Source organism: Acanthopagrus latus, chromosome 19, assembly GCF_904848185.1.
Source record: "Acanthopagrus latus isolate v.2019 chromosome 19, fAcaLat1.1, whole genome shotgun sequence".
NCBI lineage: Eukaryota > Metazoa > Chordata > Actinopteri > Spariformes > Sparidae > Acanthopagrus > Acanthopagrus latus.
In genome coordinates, this window is record NC_051057.1 from 20,894,346 (window position 1) to 20,920,266 (window position 25,921).

At 43.7% G+C, this 25,921-nt stretch overlaps 1 protein-coding gene across 2 annotated transcripts in view; it reads right to left on the bottom strand.

Annotated features, from left to right (window-relative positions):
• Positions 1–454: 454 nt before the first annotated feature.
• Positions 455–25,921, bottom strand: part of epc1a (enhancer of polycomb homolog 1 (Drosophila) a) — a 28,932-nt gene continuing 3,465 nt past the window's right edge. Inside the window, exons 1-14 of one of the 2 annotated variants that reach the window (XM_037078893.1) lie at positions 25,163–25,648; positions 18,481–18,640; positions 16,138–16,283; positions 15,480–15,686; positions 15,049–15,197; positions 13,181–13,334; positions 11,883–12,041; positions 11,556–11,645; positions 11,165–11,313; positions 9,294–9,712; positions 5,166–5,284; positions 4,587–4,728; positions 3,222–3,636; positions 455–2,169 (exon numbers count right to left, since the gene is read on the bottom strand). In XM_037078893.1, coding sequence (XP_036934788.1) covers positions 2,097–2,169; positions 3,222–3,636; positions 4,587–4,728; positions 5,166–5,284; positions 9,294–9,712; positions 11,165–11,313; positions 11,556–11,645; positions 11,883–12,041; positions 13,181–13,334; positions 15,049–15,197; positions 15,480–15,686; positions 16,138–16,283; positions 18,481–18,640; positions 25,163–25,315 — 2,535 coding nt within the window. In that variant the 5' untranslated portion in view covers positions 25,316–25,648 and the 3' untranslated portion in view covers positions 455–2,096. Of the gene's footprint in view, positions 2,170–3,221; positions 3,637–4,586; positions 4,729–5,165; positions 5,285–9,293; positions 9,713–11,164; positions 11,314–11,555; positions 11,646–11,882; positions 12,042–13,180; positions 13,335–15,048; positions 15,198–15,479; positions 15,687–16,137; positions 16,284–18,480; positions 18,641–25,162; positions 25,649–25,921 lie in introns of those variants that run through there. The other variant, XM_037078894.1, reaches the window with a different exon arrangement.

The window sequence follows — 25,921 nt, forward strand, 5'->3', positions numbered from 1 at the left end:
TTCTGTTATTGAATTGCATATTTGTTGCCTCAAATGTTTTCAGAAACATATTTTAGTGGACTGTTCAGCTGTAATATGATACATTTTGTGACCAGGCTGCTATTAGTTTCTGCTTGAGAACGAACAAACCAAAAGAAAACTCCGTCCGACTCATTTATCACCGATCACCAGGAGTGTTTATCGGTGTGTTGCTGCCCAGTGCGTTCTGGTAATTTTGATCTTTCAGCACCAGTTTCAAAACATATTTGCATCTTTCTACTTTACAGGCAGACCGGCCCAACACTTGGTTTATCAAGATTAACCTGACATTTGTATTTCAGAAGTTGTTAAAAGATAAAAACCAAACTGTAACTTTAACTTCCTCATTTTTCAGTTCCTGTATTGTCGAATTTTTGCGCCGACTGACACAAACAAACAAACACACACATTAAAAAGACACGAGAGTCCAAAACCATTCACATTTAATGCCCTGGGCTTTATTGTCTTATTTTAGTGAGAGTTCTGTCACATTTTTTTTTTTTTTAGTCTTTTCAGCCTCCAGGTGGGACAAGTAAACCTCATGGATATATCCTGCCATTGGACTGGGCATTCAGATTCAGACAAAGACGAGAAGCACTACTAAGTAATGCTGCCTTTGTGCCTAACTCTTCACAGAAGAGAGTACATAAAATTCCCCAAAGGAAGGCACCCAATACTTGTGGTTTTTGGCCTTGCAGCCGTCTGGAGATTCTTTTTTCAAAGAAAAAACGAAAATAAAGAAAAAGGGGGAGGCGAGGGGGGAGAAAACGGGCCGCTTTCCCCAACGACCCCCTCCGTCCCCTCGTTAGCATTTTTTTGTTATTAAAAACTGGAATGATGAAACACGTACAGCGATTACTGCCCATTCGCCTCCCTTATCACCTATGCATGACCAAGTAACAAATGAACAAAAGAATGAAGTCTTTCAATAAACGAAAAGCTTACAATCAAGTTTACCACAAGAACAAAAAAAAAAAGGAAAATACAAAAATAACTGATTTTTTGTTTTACAAAAATGTTTTGTGGGATAAAACAAATATAAAAAATGGGGACTCTGCTTGCATGAAAATGAAGAATTACCCCTTTAAAAAAAAAAAAAAAACTAAACAAAAATACAAAAGCAGCATTGATATTTATCAAAACCATGAACGAAAAAACAAAAAAAAACGTCACAAAAAATAGTGCTTTAATCAGAAGCAGCAGAGGCTTCTGGGAAGAGACTTCATCCCTGTTTTGTTACTTGTGTTTGGGACAATGTTGATGGAAGTTCCCCGGAAGAGAGGAGCGCCTCTCTTCAAGTGAACCACAGTCACCTGCCAACACACCACCCATCCTCCTCCTCCTCCTCCTCCTCCTCTCCTGGCTCTCCTGGTCTGTATGTATGTCACCATTGATTTTCACATGATCCACAGAGAGAAGCACAGGGACCCAAAATAAACGCGTTGGGGGGAGGGAACCTGCTTTGTGTTCACAATATACAAAAATACCCAGGAGTCCGTAGCTACCTAACATTTACTACAGCACAGGAACCAACGAAGGTACAGTGTACAAATAAAAAAACAAAACAAACCAAAAACAAAACAAAAGAACTGTAAACACAGCACAATAAATAGATAAAAACAGCAGGCTCCGCACCATGCACATGATGTGATAAAACTCTTGTCTATACAACTCCCACATCTCTCACACTCGCCACAAGTTACTTGGCTTTTTACTTTTTTTTTTTTCTCCTTTAAGTTTGACTCCCAAGTGCAAAACATCACAAATGGACAGTTCTGTATTCAAGTAATATATACAAGGGGGGATATTACAAATATGTAGTTACTGTACAGATACTAATTTTGCCATATTCATAATTTACAGATGTCGATCTTGTACTTTTTTAACAGTAACAAAAGAAAAAACGAAAACGAAAAAAAAAAGGTTTTTTTTAAAAAGTATGAGAGATGAGAATTGCAAGCGAGCGGCCGCGGCCTCTCGTCGTTCTGTCAGTCTGCGTCAGAGTCCTGCTGTCCCTTTTGCATTCCCGATGCTACGATGCACAGCACCTAAAGAGTGGACTCTTCACTGCACCGCTACTACGTCACCTCCATGGCCACTGTGTTGTCTGCTATACTGTTCAGTGCTGGCTTGTCTTCGTCGTGATTATCCCTGCGGAGGAGAAGAGAGGAGAGGAGTCATGTTTCTGGTTTTAATACGTCAGAACTGCTTCTCTCGCTGTCCTACATCGATGTCTCGTCTGTGTGAATGATGAAGAGCTCTGACGTCACATTACTTCAGCTTGTGTTTCAGGCAAGATTTATTCTCAGCTGCATTATCTCTGGCAGACGCAGCGTTGGCAACATTTAGAGGAGGCCAACTGAATGCTTAAACCAGGAGATCGCTGCTGCTCATCCAGAAACAAACATTACATAAAAATGTGATCCGATACGGTTTCAACAAGGCTTACAAAGAAAGCTCTCTCTTTCTGGGGCTGTAAGGAATCAAACTAACGTGTGCAGGCTTCAGCTCTGTGGCTTCACTTCTACTTGTAAACTAATTAAAGCCGCTGGGGCTATATACGTTTTGATTGACTTCACACTGATGTGGGATCAGCAAATGTCTGCGGTTTTTCTTTTTAGAGATCTCAGAACGACGATGCAGGAACGAAGCCGAGGAAAAATGTCGAAGTGAGAAAATTCACACCACTTACATGAGTGTATACTGTGTGGAGCCGCCGCCAGGAGATAATTAGCTTAGTTTAGCATTAACACCAGGGATGTTCCTAATGACTAATTTTCTGACATTTGGAAGTTTGTACTTGGACTAGTTGACTGTTCCAAAGTAAGAAAACATTTTAATTTGAGGATAATTACGTCCACAAAGGAGATAATGTTTGGGGGCCGTGGTGGGTTGGTCTGTCAGCAGGATTTCACAAAAACAGCACAGACTCCCTGTGAAACTTGGACGGAGGATGAGTCTCAGCCAGCACAGACCCAATTAACTTTTGGTGCTGGTTCTGGATAAAAAGGACAGATCCAGGAATTTTTCTCACTATTTTCCCCCTCACAGTCTTTAACATTTTAGTAGATTTTTCAGTGAATAATGCATGAATCAAGGCTAGGAATGTTAACTCGACTATTTAATAAAATGTAACACATCCTGAATAAAGACTGTATACAAGGTGTATACATTAATGCTGTCCTCGTGTGACGAAGCCTCACCTTGAGCCCAGGTCCATGGAAGATGCTCCGGAGACTTTGGGCATCTGTATGTTGGTGGTGGCGGACAGCTTTAAGGCAGAGGGTGGCACGTTGCCGAGGGTCCGGGGAATGTGGCGTCCAGCGGCCAGGCTGGCGGCCGACGGCACGCTTAGACAGATGTTGTTCCCGATGAGGACCTGAGTGGTGGCGGGGGTGGCGTTGGCGGGGCCGCATCCCAGGATCCCCAGCGCTGCCGCTGTGTGGGCGCTGGGGGCCGAGGCGAGGGAGGTGGGGACGGCGTTGGCGGGCGAAGGGGTGGCCGAGTTGGAGGAGGGCTGGAGGAAAGTCGGGGCCACGGAGGTGGTAGTGTGTGTCGACTGGTTGGTCTGGTGAAGAGCTGCGGTGGTGCTGGAGATGTGCAAGCCTTTGAAAACACCTGGTGGACGGAGAAGAGCGCTCGTTAAACAGACGGAAAGCAACGAGAACAGGCTGCACCCAACGATTCATTTCATCATCGATTCATCTGCAGATTATTCTCATGATAACTTTGTCACTCCTCTTTAGACTCTCCTTCAGGAAATCCTCATAAAATAGAGTTGGAACCCTTGAATGTTTGACATTATCTCATGTAAAAACGAAATTGGGTTTAGTATTGTTGGCTTCACTTCCAGATTCAATGATAACACAACAGTTTATGAGTCGTCTCCGCACAATCTAATGCAATATAACACAACAGCCGTGCAATAAATCCCGTCTGTGTGAGGCTTATCATTTTCAGTCTTGTTGACACTGACAGTGAGGCGTTGATGCAACACTACTGTAACTTTTAAAGACTGCTGGTAATGATGTTGTTGTAATAACTGCACTGCATTGGAAAGTCTTCTTCATTTTCTTTCCACCACCATTGACATATATGAGGGAAAGGGCTGAAGGGTAACGGATTATTAGATTAGTGGACTGAAAAAAAACATGAATTGCCCAATTTTCTCATAACTGATTAGCAGTCACTTTCAAAGAAAAGGTCTTGCTGACATGAAATGTTTGTACTGTCCCATGCCAGCTCCAGACACCATTAAAATGAAGCTACACCTACTCGTGGCCCCTCGACACCATGTGAGCCCTGACTGGGAACTTGAGCTGTGAGCAGTTGAGCCAAAGAGTGATTTTCCTCCCTGATTTGTTTCGGTGGAATGATTTTTTTTTTTAAGAGGCCTCAAGAGGCACAACTATGCTGTATTTTTCAAGAAAAAGCAAAAACGAGAGAAAGTATAGCAGAAATATTTTACTTTCTCAGTCCTGTCTTTAACTGGTGGCCCCTCGTGAGGGAAGCCCCCCCGTACAATTTGCTCTTCATTGTTTAATTAATTAGTAATATAATAGACTCACCTGCACCCGCCAGGACCCCGTTGACTCCACTCGCCAGCACCAGCTCCTCTTTGGACTTGAAGGCCAGCAGCTGGTCCGTGGTGACGAGGGCCGAAGCAGCAAACTGGGCGCTGGCCTGGTCCAACGTCTTGGACGCGAGCGCCTGGATGGAGACCAGGGGAGAAAACATGTGGGTTTGTGCCAGAGACTTGACCGCTCGGCTTAAAAACGTACCAAACTGCTGAAACTGCACTTCTGCTGCCAAACAGGAACTCAGCCAGTGGCATTAATACTGCTCGTGGGAATGAGGATTTGTCCCATTTCCTAAGGACGGGTGAACTGACCTTCAACTGTGAATGATTTCCATATCAGGACACGTCTGGCTGCTTTAACCTCTAATTTTTATCCATTTAGTCATAAGAGCACATTTACACACAATGGTATTAACTAAAAAACACTCTGGAGTAGAAGCAGGTCAATCTCAAAGGTGATCCTGAGCACGCTGAGATGATTAACCTTCCTCTATTTCGCAGTAATAAAGTTTTACAACAAACGCAGGTGTAACGGAGGCTGTCCGCAGGTGTGTCTGTCCTTACTGACCTGTGTGTTGGTGGTTGTTGCCGAGTTGGCTTGTTGCTGCTGTTGGCTCTGCTCCAGCTGCTGCTTCTGCATCAGGGCCAGCTGCTCCTGGTGCTGCTGGTACTGCTCTGCCGTGAACACTGCGGACAGGAAGAGGGAGAGGCAGCGGTTAACACCTGAACTCGGATCTTCTTTTGCTTTGGGCTTACACAGAGCCGGACGCACACAGAAAAATCTAATTTATCCTTTAATTTTGGCTTTTAAACTGAAATGAAAAAGATTTAGTTTCTCTTCCTTTGTCAGGAGGGAAAAAGCGTCTGAAATATCAAACTCATTAAAATACAGAACGTGTGTGGCTAACAGCTTTTAAAAATCAATCCCCGCCACTCAACGACGGAAGTGAAAATAAACGTAGCCCTGTAAAAAGAACTCATGAATTCATCGCTCCTGTGTGCTGCAAAGATGCTTGTCAATTACAATAACAGTCAGTCTGAGTGTGTGTGCACCAATGTGATGCCTCAGTGGGCTTTCAGACAGCAAGAGCTCTGTGGCACGACAACACAAGGGTCTAGTTGATGTGGGTGTGTTGCTGCAGGGTTCAAGGTAAAGAGAAATGAAAGCTAGGAAGTCCAAGTTTTGAAGGCTTATCAAACACAAGTCAGACACACACACACACACACACAGAGCAGTATACACTCCCGGGGCCTGTTGTGCAGCTCTCACTTGCAGAACAGAACAATGCGAATGCCACAAGGTATTCTACCTGTGGCGTGAGCTCGAACATTTCTCAGTGGTCAAAACAGTGTGGAGCCAGACGGCATTGTGTCACGCGGAAAGGTGAGCCAGAACCAAAGAGTATGGGTTTAGAATTTCATATGAAGGCGATATTTCAGAAACAGCAAGGCCTCTTCAGTTCTGTTCAAGCAATTAAGTAGCGCGGGGCTTCAACAAATGATCGTTTCTGCACGATTAACTTAATCAATGAATCGTCCAACTAACAGTCCAAAACCCAACGACTCTTGTAGGGTAGGGGAACTGAACCAGCAGTCCTCCACTGGCCACAAGCATGCTTCTCTAACCATTAGAGTCACCAGTGATCATTTCTAAAATCTACATTTGAGGGTCTTTGCGCCACGCGTCTGTAACATAGCTGCGTTCAGCCTCAGAAGCTTGAAACAGCCTGTTGGGTACATTTAGGAAGCTGAGGCAAGAAAGTGAAAATAAGAACAGCAGGTTTGAAATAAATTCAGCAACTCACAGACCATTAACAAAGCTGCCACAAATGGAACTGTTGCATTTCTCTGTAGTAAGCTATTATTTCTTTCAAATTACTCAACAAAATAAAAGGCAACTGCCAAAAACATAAACAAGGACTAACGAAAGCTCGAAGTCCCCTGAAAAGGAAGAAAAATACTGAGATCCTCAGTCAGAATTAGGCCCGAGATAAATGGCTCAGGCTAGAAAACAGCCCAAACAAGGCAATGCCACAGTAATGACTCCTCGCTGTGGGCATACTCCACAACAAATAACATCTTTTTTTTTCTTCCCCCCCCCCCCAACTTCACTTTAATTACTGAAATAACCCTCAAGGTGGCAGCTATTTATTATTTCACCAAATAAAGACATCGATCACAAGCAGGAAAAAATACAGACAGAGACAAAATGAGTTCTCTTCTGCTTCTTATACACTTAATTTAAACCTTCAGCAGGACGTCAGCTTGCATCTAGTTCTCAAGATTTTTATCAGCATTCAATTAAGCAGTATGTCTGGACAATCACTGCGGCGGGGGGGGGGGGGGGCTTTTATAAATAGTAAACAGTGACCACAAAGACACATTTCTTAAGTTTAAGGCTGCAAACACAAATAAATTCCACAAGAATTCATTTCATCAGCGCAACAAATTACCTCTAAACAATGTCAGATCTGGTTTCATCCTAAACTTGACCGAGGATGGATAAGTCAGAGGTTGAGGTAGGTGAGAATGATTTCATTTCCCTTGTAATTTGCTTGACATTCTGCTGTGATCCGAACTGTGTCCCTCTCTGCAGCCACCAGCCCAGACCCACTCCAGCACGTCTCATGAATCTATTTATAACGAACTATTTCTAATTGACTCCCCCCCCTCAAGCCACAGGAGCAGGAATTAATGTATTATAATGTGCAGAGAGGGAGGCGGAAAGTTCATGTGATTTACCAGCAGCAGCAGGGGAGAGCAGGCTGGAGCTGAGCACTCTACCTTTGAGGTGCCTCATCAAAAAAAGTTACACAACAACGGCAGCAGCAGCAGCAGCAGCAGCAGCAGCACGCCTCGACTCAACAACACCGAGCTGCCTTTTGAGCCTGGCTTTATTTTTCTCACCACTGAATATTCACATGCACAAAATCAATTAAAACAACGGCACCTCACATCATTTTATGCATGGAGACATTTTTCAATTACATCCCTCCCTGTGCTCGCCACAAAGGCAGTTCTGTCTCTTCTGGTTTTCTGTGCTGAGAGATGAAGAGCTGAAAGTCTGACAGAGACGATCTTCTAACGGTCAAAGCAGGCTGCCTATCCTGCCACGCCATCTGACTGAGCATTTAACAGTCTCTCTATATACCTGACAAGCTGAGGCTGTCGTTAATATTCATTAAAGCTTCTATAGGTTTAGGGCAACTTGACAATATGTCTCATGGGACGAGAGCGATTTGTCACACAAAGAGATTTTGTCACACTGCTTCTACCAAGGAGTTATAGCTTTGAAAAAGCTTCCCTGTGGAGTTTTTGACCACTGGCAGCACAATAGAGCAAACTTTTTCAAAGTGGATCCTAGTTTTGTTTTCATTGTGGACACACACAGGGACATACATGCACTTGTCACAGGCGGTGTGATTCAAATTCCTGTGGTAGAAACCCGAACACTACTCTACATCAAATCTGTGACGATGGAGAAAACCAACAATGGTCAATTGTTAACGGTGGATAAGTTTGAAATATGTCAGGGAGAAGAACCTACAGTGTGTGGGAGTAATCTAACAAGGAGGAGCAGGGTTTAAATCCAAAATATTGCCAAATAAGCACTTATGCTTTTCACTCCGACAACAAATCCTTCACGGTCATCTTGCCGGTCAACTATCCTTAATCTGGTCAAATGATAAGTGAACTGTGACTCCTGCTACTCAGTGCTACACCGAGCAGACACTTTTACTTTGTAGTTGTAGCATCTGTCACCCAACCAGCTATTGATTTATTGATTTTTTTTAAAATGTGAGAACAGAAAGCAAAGTGGCGGGGTCAGGGCGGTGGGCAAGTAATGTAATCAGAGTACGCCCAAACACCAATAATACTAACAACCACAGCAATGCTCCAGCAACGACGAAGTGGCCAGCAAGAATGCACGCATGGATGCAACCGATGCAGAAACATAGTCATCACTTGTTTTAGACCTTAAAGATACACACAGTGTGTTTTAGTAGCAAGTTCCGAATGGAAAAATAAACTTTAAATATCTCCGATTGTAATCAGGCTATTATATAATATGGATGTGACACAACTCTCACTTCAACATTAGCTGGGAGGACTTAACTGTTATTAGTCACGACACCTTTTTAAGACTGTCTTGGCAGCCTAACAGAGACTTACAGATGACCAGGATGAGTATTCAAAATAAGTAATGAATGATCACAAGATAACAATGTAGTTATAAATACAAGGGCACATAAAACTAAACACACTACTAATAAAAGACAACCCAGACAGTCTAAAAACCATCATAACAAAATACGACCAATCTGAAACTTGGAGACACAATCCAGAGTCACAAAAAACCTGTTGGACCACAGGCCAAGAAAAAAATACACCTTGATTCAAAGAGATGAGACGAGAGACCTCATAACAACTGACTGAAGCTCAGACTGAATTAAACTACTCCTTTAATTACAGCACAGTTCACAAAGGGCGATCAGGCTAAATTTACACTCGCAGCTAACCATGTAGAATGACAGCCTATTAAACCTATATTAAAATTGCTACTTGAAGAAGCCTTCACTTACAATGCAATAAAGCAATTAAAGAATTAAGCCGTTCAAATCTAAAGACATACAATATTAAAGATGCAAAAGAAAACACAGAGCAGCAGCATGACGGAGGGAAGCGACTGACTCACCATTGACAGGCGTGGGGGCTGGGCCGGTGCGATTCTGGGTGCTGGCTCCTCCAGACAATGTCCGGGTTAGTCCCGACACTGTCCGGCTAAAATCCCTAAATCCTCTGCGAGACAAGTCTCCACCCAAGGGGTGATTGGATAGCGTCCGTGGTCTGAAGTGCCTCCAACGGCAAGTTTTAATGTTCAAAAGAATCTGGCTGAGGTCCATAGGTGTTTGTGAAGATGGCGACATGGATGATGAAGAGGAGGGAAGGTGGGAGGAGCTGGCTGGATCCGAGGTATTGGTTTCTGAGGTACTGGCGTTAGAGTTGCGGAGCGGAGAACTTGGAAGTGGTGAGGCGAGTGGTTCGGGCTCCGGGTCAGAGTCCAGGCTCTGACAGATGCTGTCGAGATCTGCGTGCGCTCTGTCCAACAGGCTCCTGAAACAAAGGCAAAAATCATTACAATAAATCACCATAAGTGAGCTGGTGATATCTGCAAGTCATCTGAGGTAAGATGACTTGTAAAAACACGACGTAGTCATTATCGGCACATTACAACATCAACATCCACGAGTGTTGCACAAGTGCGGCTATTCCTCGCATACCACTCATGTAATTACAACGTCCAGCAGGCCAGTTCCAAATACAGAGCCTGGTATTGCACAGAAAAGGGGAAAAACATGCAGTTCTGCCTTGAGCGCTGAGTAGAACACTTACATAATCGGACAAGACTCAAAGTTTACAGGCGTGCAGCAGCTTCGTGAGGCTGTAATGCTTGTTAAAATCCAGAAAACAAACCATCGTTACAGCTATCTTAGCTATTCTAGGGCCTTATCAGCAGTGGGGTTAAACAATCTTTTGTTGGTCTGTGGCTGGTACCAGAACAAGGTCATCAATCAAAACTGTACGCTGACATTTTTAAATGAAGTCAAATTGAGAATTGTGCAGCTGTACTTCATTACACAGAAATCTTTGTTGAGATAACTCCGGACATTGGAAGGAACAACAAATAGACGGACTAACATTGAGTCCCTGCAGGCTAAACAAACGCACTAAGCTCCATGTTTCGTACACAATCGAGTATTCCCATCGTAAGTACACATCATATTGAAGAAGACAGATGCACTGGTCCTTCAGTCTCCCTCGGGGCTGACGATAAGGTTGATTGCAGACAGAAACAGAACATTGCCAATCTCATGTGCGTCTGTGAAACAGATACTGCCTAACACAGTTGGTCTCCTCGACAACACCCGGCTCCGTGGAAGCCGCTGGCTGACTCCTCCAGCTTGTGTTTTATTCAATCGTCTGTGTAATTACGGAGGAGATATCAGTGTGAGCTGCAGGACATGTTGCTGTTAAAACTCAGCAGAAGCTAAGTTTTCTGATTTGTCTACAGGCCACAGTGGCAGGTGAATCCCAAAATGAGACTGTCATGTTCATCATTTTAGCAGCCAGCTTGATATTTATAAAAGAATGTGCTGCCAAATGATGGCTGGTAACCTGCCAAAGAGCTGGTATGGTAAACAACCTCAGCAGCTACAGCCAACACTTGGCTGAGTTTCCCCTGCGAAGGGTTGGTACTGGCAGCATTCCTACACACATTTCATTTCACAATTTTCTGACTTCATTTTCTTTACTGAATTTCTGAACTTAGGGACTCATGAATACGGTAAATGAACATAATACCTGGGCAACAAGTTGATCATATCACTCTTTTTCTTTACATTGCAAACATCAGAAGGTTAAAAAAAAAGTAACGAAATATGAAGACATGCATTTTCTGATTTAACCAAATTTCCAGGACTTTGAAACAATCCACTGCCATTTTACTTGAGCAGCTGCATAACAATCAGCAGGTGTGAGGAAACTGAACAGCCAGACTGAACTCACCTGCCCCCTCTGCCCACGCGGCGCCGCGCCAAACCTATGCAGCGCCGTGGCATGTTCAGCGAGGTCAGACAGTAGCGGAAGCGTGGGTCGCCGAGCCCGCCCTCCGACGGGCTTACCCAGGGCCAGTTGCCACTCTGATCCGGACGAGACTTTAGGTAGATGAAGAGGACACAGAGAGAGAGAGACGGAGAGAGAGAACATGGGGGGGTGGGGGGATGTCACCATTAAAACCGAATGCAAAGACATAAATCAGAAAAGAAAATGGCAAGTCTTTGTTGTTGTGTTGTTCTGTCCAGCAGAGTGTGGAAGACCAACAGCCAGAGCAGCCAGACGGACCAGCCTGCTGCTGGCACTATAAATAGAAGCATAGGAGTCACAGGAGGGCACTCACGGCATAGTACTGACAGCCAGCCTTCCTCCTGAACGCATAGCAGCCATCTGGGTCATTCTCCTCTTCTGCCTCTGAGGAACCTGAATGGATCTATAACATAAAAACTGTATTAGCCAGTGAAGAGCTGATGGCTTCAAAACATAACCTTCACACACCTGACAGTCAGTATTTTAACTAGCAAAGTAGATTTTTAGAGTTTCTGAAGAAGTCAATATTGGCTCAGCTTTGATCTTTCCTTCTTTATTATTAATACTACAATCCATCTGAGAATTGCACTGAAACCAAATGAAATCACTTCCCACTCATGAGATATTAAAATCATGTCACCTGTGAGAAGGGTTCTTCATCTGAGCTGGGGAAGTCGTACTGGTTGAGGTCCTTGGGATTGAACACCGAGGGCCCTGAATGTTGAGGTGCTGACAGGGGAGGGATCTTGGGTTTCTTTTCATATTTCCTTTTGGTTCGTACTGCCTCCGTCTTCTCCGGCTGCAAAGAGGGGTGGGGAAACAAGCGTCCAATGTTTATACTACAGTCTGCATAATAAAAAGGCACTCCAAGATGCAAGGCAATACTGTCTGCTGTTGTAGTGTAGCGCTGGTGGTCTATGCGCAGGCGATGAGTGTGTAGGAACAACAGTGAGTAAAATAGGCATTGATATGCAGATGGCAGCATGTGCCAGATGCCGCTGCCTAGCCAGATGGCTGCTCCCCTCCTCCTCCTCCTCCTCAATCCGACCCGTGCCACCGCTCACCCCAACTTCCCCAGTGGGACGACCCCTCCCTGTCTGAACAGACTCCAACTCTACTAGGATTAGTCAGATCCCATTCAGGCCTTAGTCGTGGGGGACAAAGCAAACAGAGTGGCAGGGACTCTACAACGGAGAACTGCTGTGTCAAATCAATGGAAGAAGTGAGGGTTAGAGTCATGAGGGAGGAGGGGGGCAGAGTTAAACCGAAAATGAGCGTCTGTAAACAAAGGGGAAAAGTCAACCAGCTGGTCGAGGAAAAGTGAGCAGGAAAAAAAGGGGGAAATAATCGTGTCCCTGCAGGGCAGAGGGGAGGGTTGTTGCACACTGGAGCTAATGGAGTTATAATGAGAAGAGGTGACAGGGAGTTCACAACAGCGCTGCGTAATGATGTGCGACATTATCAAAGCATATTGCAACTGTGCTTTAAATTAAACGCTTGAAGTTTGAAGGGACCAGCACATAAAGCATAAAACCTACCCTACCACCTCTACGACATTACCGGGCGCAAATAGTGTGATCTGACATTCATTTTCAGACCAAAATCAGTAACAAACTCCTAGTACAGCAATGATTTTCAATGCTTAACAACTAGGTGGCATTTAAAATGATGTACCTTTTCAACAATGACCATCTCAAGGTCATAGATAAAGCCAGCGTTCATTATAATATCGGTTTACGGCATTATACGGCTCCTCGCTTCAGTGTGAATTGACTCAAGGACAAATGAAAAGTCAAGAACATTTCTGATACTTGTGCAGACATTCTGTTCCAACACCCACACTCATCAAGAGCCAGAATGGATGGAAATCACTTTCCATTCTGTTCCTGACATTAGAAGGAGGAGGAAGCCAGCGCGCTGTAAATGGAGGACACTTACTTTCTTGTAGTCCTTCATATCCAAGTGGTCCTGGTGTCTGTACTGGTTGCTGCTGGACAGGGGAATGATGGGGATGGTGTAGACAGGCTTCACCAGGGCTCGCTGCGCAATTGCCTCGGCCATCACCTCACTGCCAAAGTCCGGCATCGCATTCCTGATAGAAAAGAGAAAAGGGATGGTGAGCCTAAAAAAGTGGCCCAAAGTGTAATGCTTCATAGAAACAGGTCCCTGTAATTCAAGCATAACCAAGAAATATATCTAAAATGGGCCACATGCTACAAGGCATATAAAAATATACCAAATGTGTCCATGTTATCAGGGGAACTCTATCTAATCTGACCCACAAATTAAAAGTTCAATCAAGGTTCTCTTAAGCAATTCATTAAGTTTTAAATTAAGGTTTATACTAATGATATACCAATACTAATAATTAAGATAGAGATGTGCAGTGATTAATTGAGGTATCAATTAGTCGACTGACAGAAAGTTAATTGGCAACTATTTGGATAATTAATTCAACCCTCTTTAACATGAAATCTTATGCTTTTCTTTGTCATTTCTGACAATAAATCAAGAGTCCGTTGGTTAGTTGGTCATATTTTTTACCGAATCAAATAATTGCTAAATTAATCGATAATGAAACTACTTGACAGTTGTAGTTCTAAGTTTATCTAAAAGGGTTTTATACATGTCAGATTTACATTAACATGTTCTACAAAATATTAAATATGGAGAAACATGGCAACTATACTACAATATTCAGCAACAGGATTGCTAATCAACATTCAATTGTCTGTACAGCATACAGCTGTGGCCAACACACAAACAAACCTCAACTTCAGTGCACAGGAAGAGCCCAAAACACACAACTGTCGGACTACACACACCCCCGAGAACACCTGGGTCACTCTACGCCAACATAATATCATGAAGTGGGCCAGAGAAGCTATCTACTGAGAATAGAGTGGTCCAATCTGGGAGTGAACACTGGCTTTGATGCGCAGGCAGAAACCAGGCCGGGATAACAAGAGGAAATTGAAATGTCACTACAAATCAAAAGCACTTCAAGGAGAAGGGTCCAATTTAAGCTCACTCTTGACAGCTACTTTCAGAGCAAATTCATTCTGTTCGGATGTCATGTTTAGATGGATCACAAAGGCTCCACTGGGGGGAAGAGAGAATGATTCAAAGCGGAGCTTGGAAAAGAAAAAGAAAAAAAAACCCACAAAAAATAAGAAAAAAAACATATTGTCCAGTGTAGATGTGGAAAAAAGATCCTTGCAGCCGTGGAGAGGTCAATGAGCTAATTTGCTCCCGACATCACTGAATAAACATGGTCAACTCTAAATTGATAATGCATGCAAAACAGAGTACATAACTGTGCCCCCAATTAACATGAGCAGTGAAGCCTGACGTTACAGGAAATGTGGCTGACTCATTCATACTATCAATCTGGTGTCCTAATGGCCTCTACTTGCAATCTCATCTTGATGAGTAAACAAAAGCCTAATCTAACATGTGGGTTAATCACATAAGCCATCCAACACCACGAAAAAGTCTGACACAGTGGCCTTTTCAGCTTTTGGGCACTTAACAATTACTGTTTTAAAACCTCATGAGAAACCGACAGAGCAAGAGCACAAAGATAAACTGCCATCCAAAGAAATCTGTTCTGTTCATAAACACAGGCATTTAATCAGACAAGCAAGGCACGCAATTATCAAACTACTCCATCATAAATCCCAGCGAAAAAGCCTTCTTACAGCAGCTACTTGCCTAACAAGGCAGTTGGTTTAGAAAATGATAACAACCACTGTCAAACTCTCTAGGCGCCAATTTCACACGACAAGAAAAGAAAGACTTCCTACCTCTTCTCAACGATCTCCAGTGTGAGATGCAGCAGTTCCCTCTTGCTCTTCTCCCTCCTCTTGATCATCTCGAGGATGGTGACAGCTCGGCTCAGGTCTCGGCGCAGCTTCAGCATCTTCTCATACGACGCCTCGTCATTCTTCCGGTTCTGAAAAAAGGAACAATGATCATTCAGACAGAGTCGCAAGTGTTCCCATTTACACTGAAGCTTTTTTAGATGTCTAGTTACTGAGGCTTTCAAAACTTTTGATTTTACTTGGGGGTAGTACTACTGCTACTACAACAACAACAACAACAACAACAACAACAACAACAACAACAACAACAACAACAATCTACTAGTGCTGACTGTACTGGTGTCCCCAGTCCCACAGTTATAACAAACTTTTGCACTTTAACATAAAGGACAACTCCTTCATTTGACTCTTACCTTCCTAGTCTGCATCTTCTCCGTCCGTCGGCGGAAGGCCACATAGGGGTCGCTGGTGCTAGAGCCATCCCTCTTCTCCTGCTTGACGTTGGGGATGAGGGAGCCGCCCTTGCAGGTTTTCCTCTTGCGGCTCCAGTAGTCGAAAACCTCCTTGATCAGCTCGTCATCCTCCTTCAGCAGCAGTTTGGCCTCTTGGAGACTGACGAGCTGCAGAGCAACACAAGAGAGACCTGGTTAGTGCAGAGCCACAGCAAATGTATTGAGAGTTCATTTGCTGCATGCATAATGAAGATATAAAACCCAACAGAAAGCACAAGTTTAAAACAGCTTAAAACACTGCAAAAATAAGAGGCTATTTGTCTTGCAGCAGTGTGGTGAGGTGGAGGAGTGTTGTTGCATTCAGGCATACCTGAGAACTCGTATTTCTAAGAATTTACGTAGCCTACATATTAGTCAGAGATGACAATATATCTATACTTTCAATAACTTTAACCAAGGACTAATGCAATGACTCACCTCTGAAAAACAGGATACAGCCACAGAGTAAAGCACTATCTGACTTAGTGGGCTTATTTCCTCTGTGTGAAGCAGAGCCAGAGTGGTGTTTGTGTAAATACCATGCAAGCCAACATTTCTCCCCACAGAAGCTGACAAATACCTGCTGCCCACTGCCTTTCTCCAGTCGGTCTATCATTTCTTCAAACTGCAGGGCTGTGATTTCCATTTTCTTCTTCAGCTTATTCACAAACGTCTCATCCTCTGAATCTAGGTCGTAGTCTGGCTGCTCTGTATCCAAACTGAAAGCTGTGAGAGGGAGAGGAGTTGGTTACTTGACAGACAGAAACACTTGTTCAAAGGCAAGACTGCCTGCAGTAGACACAACACCACTTCTGTAAACACACTGTGCATGACCATGATGGGTTATTATTAAATAATGACACACTTGAGCAAATTTTTCAGATTTGATGACTTTACAAAAAGAAAACACTTCTCATTACATGTAGATTTTCTTCTGTAGCAACATTTCTTCTTCAGTAGTAACATATTAAAATGTGATCTGGGAGCAAGTGAAATTTAGCCATGTCATGACCTTATAATGCAGAGTCACTTGTATTTGGCAGCAGTTCTTCTCAGGCAATGTCAATAAAGACAAACCACAGGGTATGAAATGTAGGCGCCTGCTTAGACAACTACTGTGAGCCGTTATTCAAAACATAAACACACCACTTTGTCATGACAAAGCACCGTGCTCGTGTCTGCGCCTTCACCACCATGCTTTAGGACAAACACCAGCATCCATCAGTCACTTGCTCATAGATACTGCCTGGGGTTCCTTTTTTTTTTTTTTTTTTGCCCGACCAGTTAGTCTGGCCAGTCAGGCCAGTCATGGCCTGGAGATTGTCCATGCAATAACATATTTGTCGGGTAAAATGGGGAAGTGGCTGTCTGTTGTAATCCATCAGTGACTGTGACTAATGCAAAAGAAACAGAAAAGTGTATGTTTGCAGCACTGTCACTATGAGAGCTGCACTATAATCAACACATTAACCTGTCAAAACCTGAAGCATCTGGAAAGGTATGCAGCATTCCCTCTCATCACCCCCTATTTAAGCTGTTAGAACACCACAGATATACGATTATGGTAAAATGCCTGCTGCTGTGGTTTCTCTGATTTACATGTTGCTAATGCAAAGATAAATGCGAGTTAATCTAGCGGCTGCAGTGCACAGCAAACAAATGAAATCTGTTCTGGTATTTTTGTTGAAAAATTCTTCTTCACTGTGACTTCCGGCCGCTTGTTTAATGCCGTGTTCGCATATTCTCTCCAGATGACGGAACTTGTATTGCAATTATAGGAACCAGAAAATCGACCACACTTACACAGACCGAAACCAATAAGATGGCTATGTTCAGATGCTGGAAAGTTTTTGCAGGCAGGGACGTAACACTTGTGATGGAAGGCAGCTACAGCATTTCTTTATGGTTGCAAAACATTTCACCAGTAAGTATTTCAATGGAGAATGCCGTTAGTGCTCATTTCTTTCTCCATCAATAATGTACAGACCCCTCTTTTGTATTTCTCATGGAGACTTCTCCAATATTTTCAGATATGTTCTATTATCACACATCTGCTAAAGGACACTCTCGGGACAAGACTGTAATACAATATGTGTCAAGACAGATATACAGATGTCCCATTTCACATGAAATCTGCGAGACTGCTGTGTTTGATTCTCCACACGAAGGAGTGATAGTCAGTGTCCTTACATCAAACTTCTGTATCAAAATCCAGAGACAGAATCACTGCGATGCCGTGCTAGCAACAACAGTCACATCCAGGTAGAAAAATAGCTGTTTATTTGCGTTCCGGAGATATATTAACTTGGAAAACTTGCATTATTTTCAGCTGTAACTGCAACATTTAAAAGATATATTGTTCAACACCTTGGTCCAACCTTTTTCAATTTTCTGCTTTGCTTATTTCATGTGCAGTGTTGCTTTGCTAGCAACTTTGACATCTATGCAACATCAGCATCTTGAACTAACTTCTAGTTTGAGATAAAACTCGAACCTTGATTTTCTTTCGTCCGTTGCCCAATAAGGATGTTGGGTCTCCAGACCAATGTTCGTGATAGTGCCGTTATTAATCAGATATGTAACAATTGTTGAATTAAACAATGACATGCTTGGTTTTTCTATCTGGAAGCTTTCATAAACAGACACTGTGATTGATCACATTTTGAAAAGATTAGACAGAACCAGACACAAATCAGGCTTGCTTCATTCTGAGCCAGTTGGACTGACATCACATCTACAATAATAACTAACTGCTCCACAAAAACCCGGACTTAGATACACAAATCTCTCGATCAGCGGCACAAACCCCGCTGAAACCATCAGACACAGCCGTTGCATCCAGACAGCAACAACATCACCACGTGCTCACAGACCACTGACACAGCTCAGAGGATAATCCTGTTGCAAGCGGCCTGCTACTCACGCTGTATGTGAATAAGCTGCTTTGGCATCTTGAACTCCCCGGGGTAGAGGGACTCATAGTGCGTGATGTTGCGCTCTGCCTCGGGGACGGGGATAACCATGTTGTCCCGCTTCTCGCCGTATACCTGCTGCGCCGAGATGGCCCGCTGGAGATGGTGCTCCTGGAAGAGAGAGGGGAAAAAAAAAGTTGTTTATAACAGACTGTCTGCAATTTAAAGAGCTCTGCATCCGCTTTTCATTTAGTTGTATATTATTCTCTTTCACCCAGAGACATGCTCCCACTGGCAGGATGAAGTGAATATCCAATTTATCAACTGGTGGATGGAAAACTGTTTTTCATAAATATCAATTCATTAAAAGGATATGCATCGACAAGTAAGTATACTGGTTGTGTAATGGAAGGGGAATAAAAATAAGCAAGACTGATTTAGTTGGTGAGATACATACTGGCGTTTCATCAGGGGGTTAATGAATTTTCCTAATGTTTCTGGATCTACTGAACACAGGAACCTGAGAGGACAAACACCTACAAAACAACCGGATATTACAGAACCAGTAACATTAAAGTACAGGACGCAGGAGTACAAGCATGTGTGCAAATTGATGTGGTTTGTATCGCAGGATCCTGAGGTCAATCCAAGCACGCCTCAACACAATCACAGGGAAGTGACATTTCACATCAGGAGATTACAATTTCAAAACTAAAATCATAGAGGGAACATTAGGTACATTTACCAGCAGCCAACTTTTAAGAGGGGATTACATTTGTGTAAAAAACAAAAACAAAATCCAAAATAAACAAAAAGAAATTTATTTTTTTGTTTTTCACACCTCAGTATTACTCCTGAATCATGCAAACAGAATTAAACTCTGCCCATTAAAAAGGATGCAAGAAGTGATGGCAATTATCCAAAAACACTGCATTTCAAAACAGGATAAGGCAGTCAGCGATCCTCCTAAATCCCTTTCCTTTTACTGATTATCCTCCATAGTTTTTCATGCATTTCTATTCAACATTATCTGTAGCAAGTTTAGTGTTGCCTTTGTCGTGCTGGCCTCTCTTTGAGATACGAGGAGCATCATCATCAGTTTATCAATCCCCTGCCACAACACAGGTAGACTCACAGTTGGAGTAGTTATACTTCAAAGCAGGAGCTCTGGCAAAGAAATCATTCTGAGCCCTGCACAGGTAACACTACTATCACAACAGTGACTCATTGTTTTCATTTGCTTCAACTATCAGCAGGCGCAAGCCCCAAAGTTAGTCGGAAGGGAAAACTGTCGTGCAAGTTTACAAAAAACACAGTTCACGCATGGTGAGTCATGGGCTCAGGGATTAAACACCTGAAAGTTTCTCCAAGCAGAAAATCTGGCACTTTAACCAACTTGCACAAACAAGGACAAAGACGAATGAGTCATACCACTTGACTCTTGAACTCGGCAAGCGCTGAATGTTTTTACATTATGCAATCTGATACACTCACCTACAAAATGGGATGCTAAGAAGAATCCCACACAAACAAACCCTCTTTTACTGTAGCAGAAAAAATATGATCGGAAAACATATTATACTGACAGGCCTTCACAAACATCCTTTTATTGAGAAACGAAAATAAACAGACCTACTTTGCTTTGTGGCTTGTTACAAATATATGCTCACTCTGTAGAGTATAAGACTTTGTAGGCCTTCTCTCAGCAGTTGATGCAACAGATGGCCAATCCAGTCCAACTGACTGAGGCCCATCTTGCTCTAACAAGTATTTTAACAAGGCTCCTACTCATTTTTCACATCACACAGTTTTTTTTTCACACTCACACTTTCTTGTGGATTTTGAGATATGGGTCAGCGTTCAATGACATACCAATTGTGGCTGGCAAATCTTGAGCTTCGACGAAACCATGTCTGTGCATGGCTAATCTGCATAACCCAAAAACTAGTACATTTTAAAACACTTCCACACTTGCGTGGGAGTTTTAAGTGGTTAGGACCTTAAGTATAATCCGAAGCCATGAGGAGCCCCGCGTGGAGTAACAGGGGAACCATATCAGAGCTGTGAGCTGGCATGAAAGGACACAGCGTGTGTCCAGAGCTGAACCATCTGCCCCTGGTAAGCTTATCAGCAAGCCAAGCGCTGTACACTTTCTCTACAACCAATACACAATGAAAACAGCTTACTGTGTTTGTCGGACCATTTTGAATTTAACCTTGAGGACCTGGAGTGAAAGTGTTCACTCGAGAGGATTCAGGCAACATCCATCACCCACTGCCTGCTGGTTAGTGGCTCTAAATGAGTTTGGGATGTAAACATACACGCACCACAAACAAATTGCCGTCCATTCACTAGCAATTTGTCACCGACTTAAGCTGGCAAGTTGCTCTAAACACAACTGAATTTGGCAAGTTTGCACACACAAATCACAGGTTTAAAGACAAAAAATGCCTCATTTAGCTTGGATTGTTGCAGTATGTAGCAGACTGTGCAGCCAGACTTGTTCAAACTTTCACACAGCCATGTTCACTGCCCACAAATACACAACCGCCTGCAATTAGCTAACAGTTTCGTGTGATTGTACATTTAACAAACCCCTGTGCTTGGCCTGTCTAAAACTGTTGGTCTAAAACTGCCGAGGCTGTGGTTGTCCATACCCCAATCTCAGTTATTTTAAACTCTAAATGTGAAGAAAAATGCACCCTGAACACAGCTGAGTTGCTATAGTGTTCTTGCAGTTCCCTCAGCTCTCAATTTAATACCCGCTTGACAGATTGGAGAACAGCAGAATCAATTTTATTTGAAGCATACAGCCGGCGTAAACCAATGATTAAAAGAAAAAAAAAATAACTACTGAACACCGATGTGAAAGGGAGTCATGTCGCAATTCAGACATGTATTGTGGTCAAAATAATAACTCTGGTTTAGCTTGACACTGCAGAATACAGGTGTAAGGTTTGAAACCTCTGCAGTGGACGTACAATCAATCGACACATTCACCTTCAATTCTAACTTGGGGAAACTGTGGGAGGAAACTAACCCTTGAACATACAAACGTCACACAGATGGTGGATTCAAAAGCACGGCCTCTTGCTTCCTTCAATAACTGAACCTCCATGTCTTTAAAAGTTCAAATGCAAAATACGTTTCTTCTACACATCCATATAGAATGTATACAGAAATATTTAGCAACAGGCGTCCAGCATGGCTGTGTGACCAGCAGCTACAGCTTTCTCAACAAATACAAGAACAGATGCCTGCTTCACCAAGGAGTTTTCAACTGATTTACTTCAACCTTGTGTTAAGTCTATGAACCGATGCTTAACCGACACTGCAGAGGGTTTGTTCTGTCATGTAACCTGTCAAACACATCCTCAAAACCGCCCCCCTGTGAACCCCCACCGTCTGACACCCAGGTGAACCCTGAGCTTTGCAAGTTAAGGGACCTGCATGGAGAGTGAGCGTAAGGAACCAATTAAAGCTGAGCTGGACCCAGACCTGCCTTCGCACGCTTCTGGAGAGGATATCAGCTTGGCAGATTGCAGCAGGCTGCCTCTGACCTAAAGATATCCTGATCTTTCGCAGCTGTGATCCTCACAACCACGGTTCACAGCCCTGGATTTCCTCTGCTGAGGAATTGGGTGAGTGGGGATGAAGGGCTTTTGTGAATGGCGCATGGGAAGAAGTAAAATAGGGTATTCCAGGAAGTATTTCTACCGCTGAAATACCGAGTCAGCTTTCACGTTCTTACCAAATGAACCGAAAATGAGAAGAGGCGAGGGCTCATGGACACTTCATAAGATGCGAGACTGAACGTTGATGGATGCATGGTGGGCACAACAGCTGAAAACTCTCCGTTACAGAGCAGTCCTACCTGCTTCTCACCTCAGAAATCACAAAGTAATAATGCATTGCGGGAGTGTTGAGACGTCACAGAGGCAGCGCCGCTTCACGCTGCGGCCACAGATGCAGACAGAAGCGAGACAAATGGAAATCTATTTTTCACGGCACCACACGTTCCTTCCATTAAATGTTCCCAAGAAAAAGTAGATGACTCCAATAAAAGCTGCCATGGCAACGCAAGTTCGGCCTCCAGCAGGTGTTTTCAGCTCACGCCAACCAGACTAAGGTGAGCACGTCTTGAAGAAAGCAATCTGCTAAAATGGCTAAAATCCACAAAGCGCCGTAATTAATGCGACGAAACAAAGTACTTAAATGAATGTGCATAAACTTACTTTTCATTTTTGCTTTTTCTAAGCACTACTCAACTGTGTACCACAGCAACTTGTGCAAACAACGTACATACTCATAAGATATTTTGTGAATTTCATTTTGTGTCCTCACTACGTTGCAGACTTCGCTTGAACGGCCACTGTTCGTGTGACCCTTGTGATTTCCTGACGGGCTACACCTGCTCGTCTGAACTCCGACTCGATGAATCACTACATAATTTACTATCAGTGCAAATATGACAATTACAGACGGCACGATTAGACAACGGAACAAATTGTTCCTTTTAGCCGCTGTAATATAAAATGTACTAACTTGGATGCATGCTGCTACAACGAACTGCTGTGTAACTGACATACAGAGCCATAAAAAAAAAAAAACACAGTGGAACAGTGCAGGTCAAGTGAATTATGGTCTGTAGGACATTGTGCATTCACAGATTATTAGAGATTAAAGTGCCACATTTCCAGTCCACTTGCAACTACTGATGGCGCACAAATGGTGCTTTTAGACGTTAATTATTTCTGGCAGGTTTGACGCCATGAATGCTGATGAGGCATACACACAAAGGCTCTTATTTTGGTGATTAAAATGAGCTTTCGAAAAGAGGTCCATCAGCAACTGATTCTTCTTATCGCTGACACCAGATGTACCCTTCCCTATCAGCAAACCATATACTTCCACAACAACTGTACGACAGCTTCCAAAAGATATTCCTTCCGATGTGTGCCCACTCCATCAATGCTTGCATCTAAAATCAATTTCCTAATGTGTGCTTACTCGCTTTTTCAACAGACACAACTGTGACGCCAGCATGTGGTCAACTCAGCGCTGCACAGAAACACTCCATTGTTGCCGGACAGGATGTGGGTCAGGAAGCTAAGCCACGCACAGCCTTGTAGTAAAACTGTCCTCTTTATCTCTTCTGTCACTCTGTTATGTAACGCCGCTGTGTGTATGTGTACAGTAGGTGGGGGAGGGCCGACAGGGGGCCAGGATTTCTGCTGACTTTGCGGGCCCCTGTTATGTGCTTTCCTTGTATTTGTGTCTGCTGAGGCATCCCGGCGGCACAGAAATGCTTCTCCCGCTGATAAGGTGACTGGGAGAAATTCAGCCTCGCGGGGCAGGAGGTGTTATAAACACCAGCTAATGCACCCGCCATTTACACTTTGTTTACAGCAACAACAACAACCGGATAACAACATAAATAATATAGATTTAAAATGCATTTTGGTCAAAAAAGAAAATGTAAATGTGCAGACGAGAGTTACAGTCAACTTTATATTGTTGTCAGCAGAAGAAAGTGAACTAAATGGAGCTACTTTATCTGACATGCTGGTCATTCAAACGCTACGCCTGAGCTATATCCAAGCTGACAGGCCGTGCTTCAAACGGGTTACAGTCATATGGCTTTATATAATCTGTCCGCTGGCACAATGCAAATCGTTTCTATCTTTAAATGTGATTTGAATGCGAGTCAAATCTAAAAACACCAACACACCACACGCAGAAGTAAACACACTGGGAAGGAGTGACAGTGAAACGAACAGGTGAAATCAAATATTAAGAGTACAATAAAGTTACAACTCAAGCATCTAGAGAGTAAGAAAAGCACATACTCTTATTTGTGACAGTGAGGCTACAACAATCTACATGTGGAATAAATTTAATATTAGATTCTTATAACCTCAGTTCACAGAAAAGTAAAGATTACGAAGTGAATGCACTAAACTGATGCACACCTTGGTTTTTACATTATCAATCAGGTGGCTTTTGTCACTTTTCAACAATAAATACATACTTTAAATATAGCTACATCAATCCAGACTACTATCATCAACTAAACACAAACAGATGCCATGTTGAAAGCATGAATGAAGCCGCCATATACCATGCATGCCCTAACACACGCACTACGCTCCCCATGCTACTATGTTGTAAGGAAATTGGGGAGGAGAAAAAAAAGCAGTTTTCCTCTCTGCGTTCAGTGTGCAAGCAGCAGCAGCACACATGGCAGGGCTGGAGCTGTCAACACGCAACACCTAGCTGTCAAACCGGGCTCGGGAAGGGGGGCTCAGTGTCTCCCCCTGGTATCTGCTCACGGAAAGTACACGGCGTCCGAGGCCTATCCCCGCTCGCCTCCACCGAGGAGAAAGTCAACAAAATGGTGGAGCAGATACGGGTCACGTGACTTCTTTGTGCTTTCGGGTGCACATCGGGGTGAAACAAATGCACACAACCCGCCTTGCGAATAAAATACCAAACCGCCGGGACCTCATAATGACACCCGCGGTCGAGCGGGGTCGTGATATTCAGTATTCGTCGAGATCCGTCGTGTGCACGAAAGAGCAAGACATGGCGGCCATTTTGCACAAGCTTGCGCAGGCAACATAGTGGCGCCCCTCGGTGTGAAAACACCGCCAAAGTGATCCACCGCCAGTCGGCCAGCAATAAAAAACATACCGATTCCTCCTCTTTTTCCATCCCAGTCGGCATCTGCGGCACTGCCCGGTTGATCGAGGCATATTCGTGCAGGTCAGGCAAATCCTCGCAGCGGAAGACGGGTAGAGGCTTACTAGCATCCAGCGCCCGCGCCCGAAACGACAATTTACTCATTTTTTATATTAAAAGATGCAGCATAAATCTATTCGATCTGCTAGGAATAACAGCAGTTCTGCCTCGAGTTCTCATGGATGAATCTGTGACGGTCTCTCGGAGTCAGCCGGTCGATTGAGGGCAAGCTCGGGTCCGTAGCAGCGCGAACAGAGCCGGGCAGGCCCGGGTCTCGGTCGCTCTCTGTCGGTCTCTTTTTTCCTAGGCTCCGCTGTTCCTCCCCGGTTCAATACGCCATGGCCAACATGGCGGACATTACAAACTCATGCAGCTCTCCGCTCGCTCCGAGCGGCCCAACCCCCTCGATCACACAAACAGCCATTCCCACGCAGTTTCGCACGCGTGCGCGCTCGCGAGACCCTTGGGGAACGGGGGGGAGGGAGGAGGGTGAGGAGGAGGAGGGAGGAAGAGGAGGAGGAGGGAGGAGGACCGACGGAGGGGGCGAGATGCTGGATGCTGATGAAGGGATGTGAACTTCCCAGGCTTCGGGATGTTCTCATCCCGGTGAACGTCAGGCTGATGCTGACATACGAAAAACACATTTTATTCTTTAAGGAAATAAATAAATAAATAATTTGTAGCAAAAACATAAAATCAATAAATAAGATG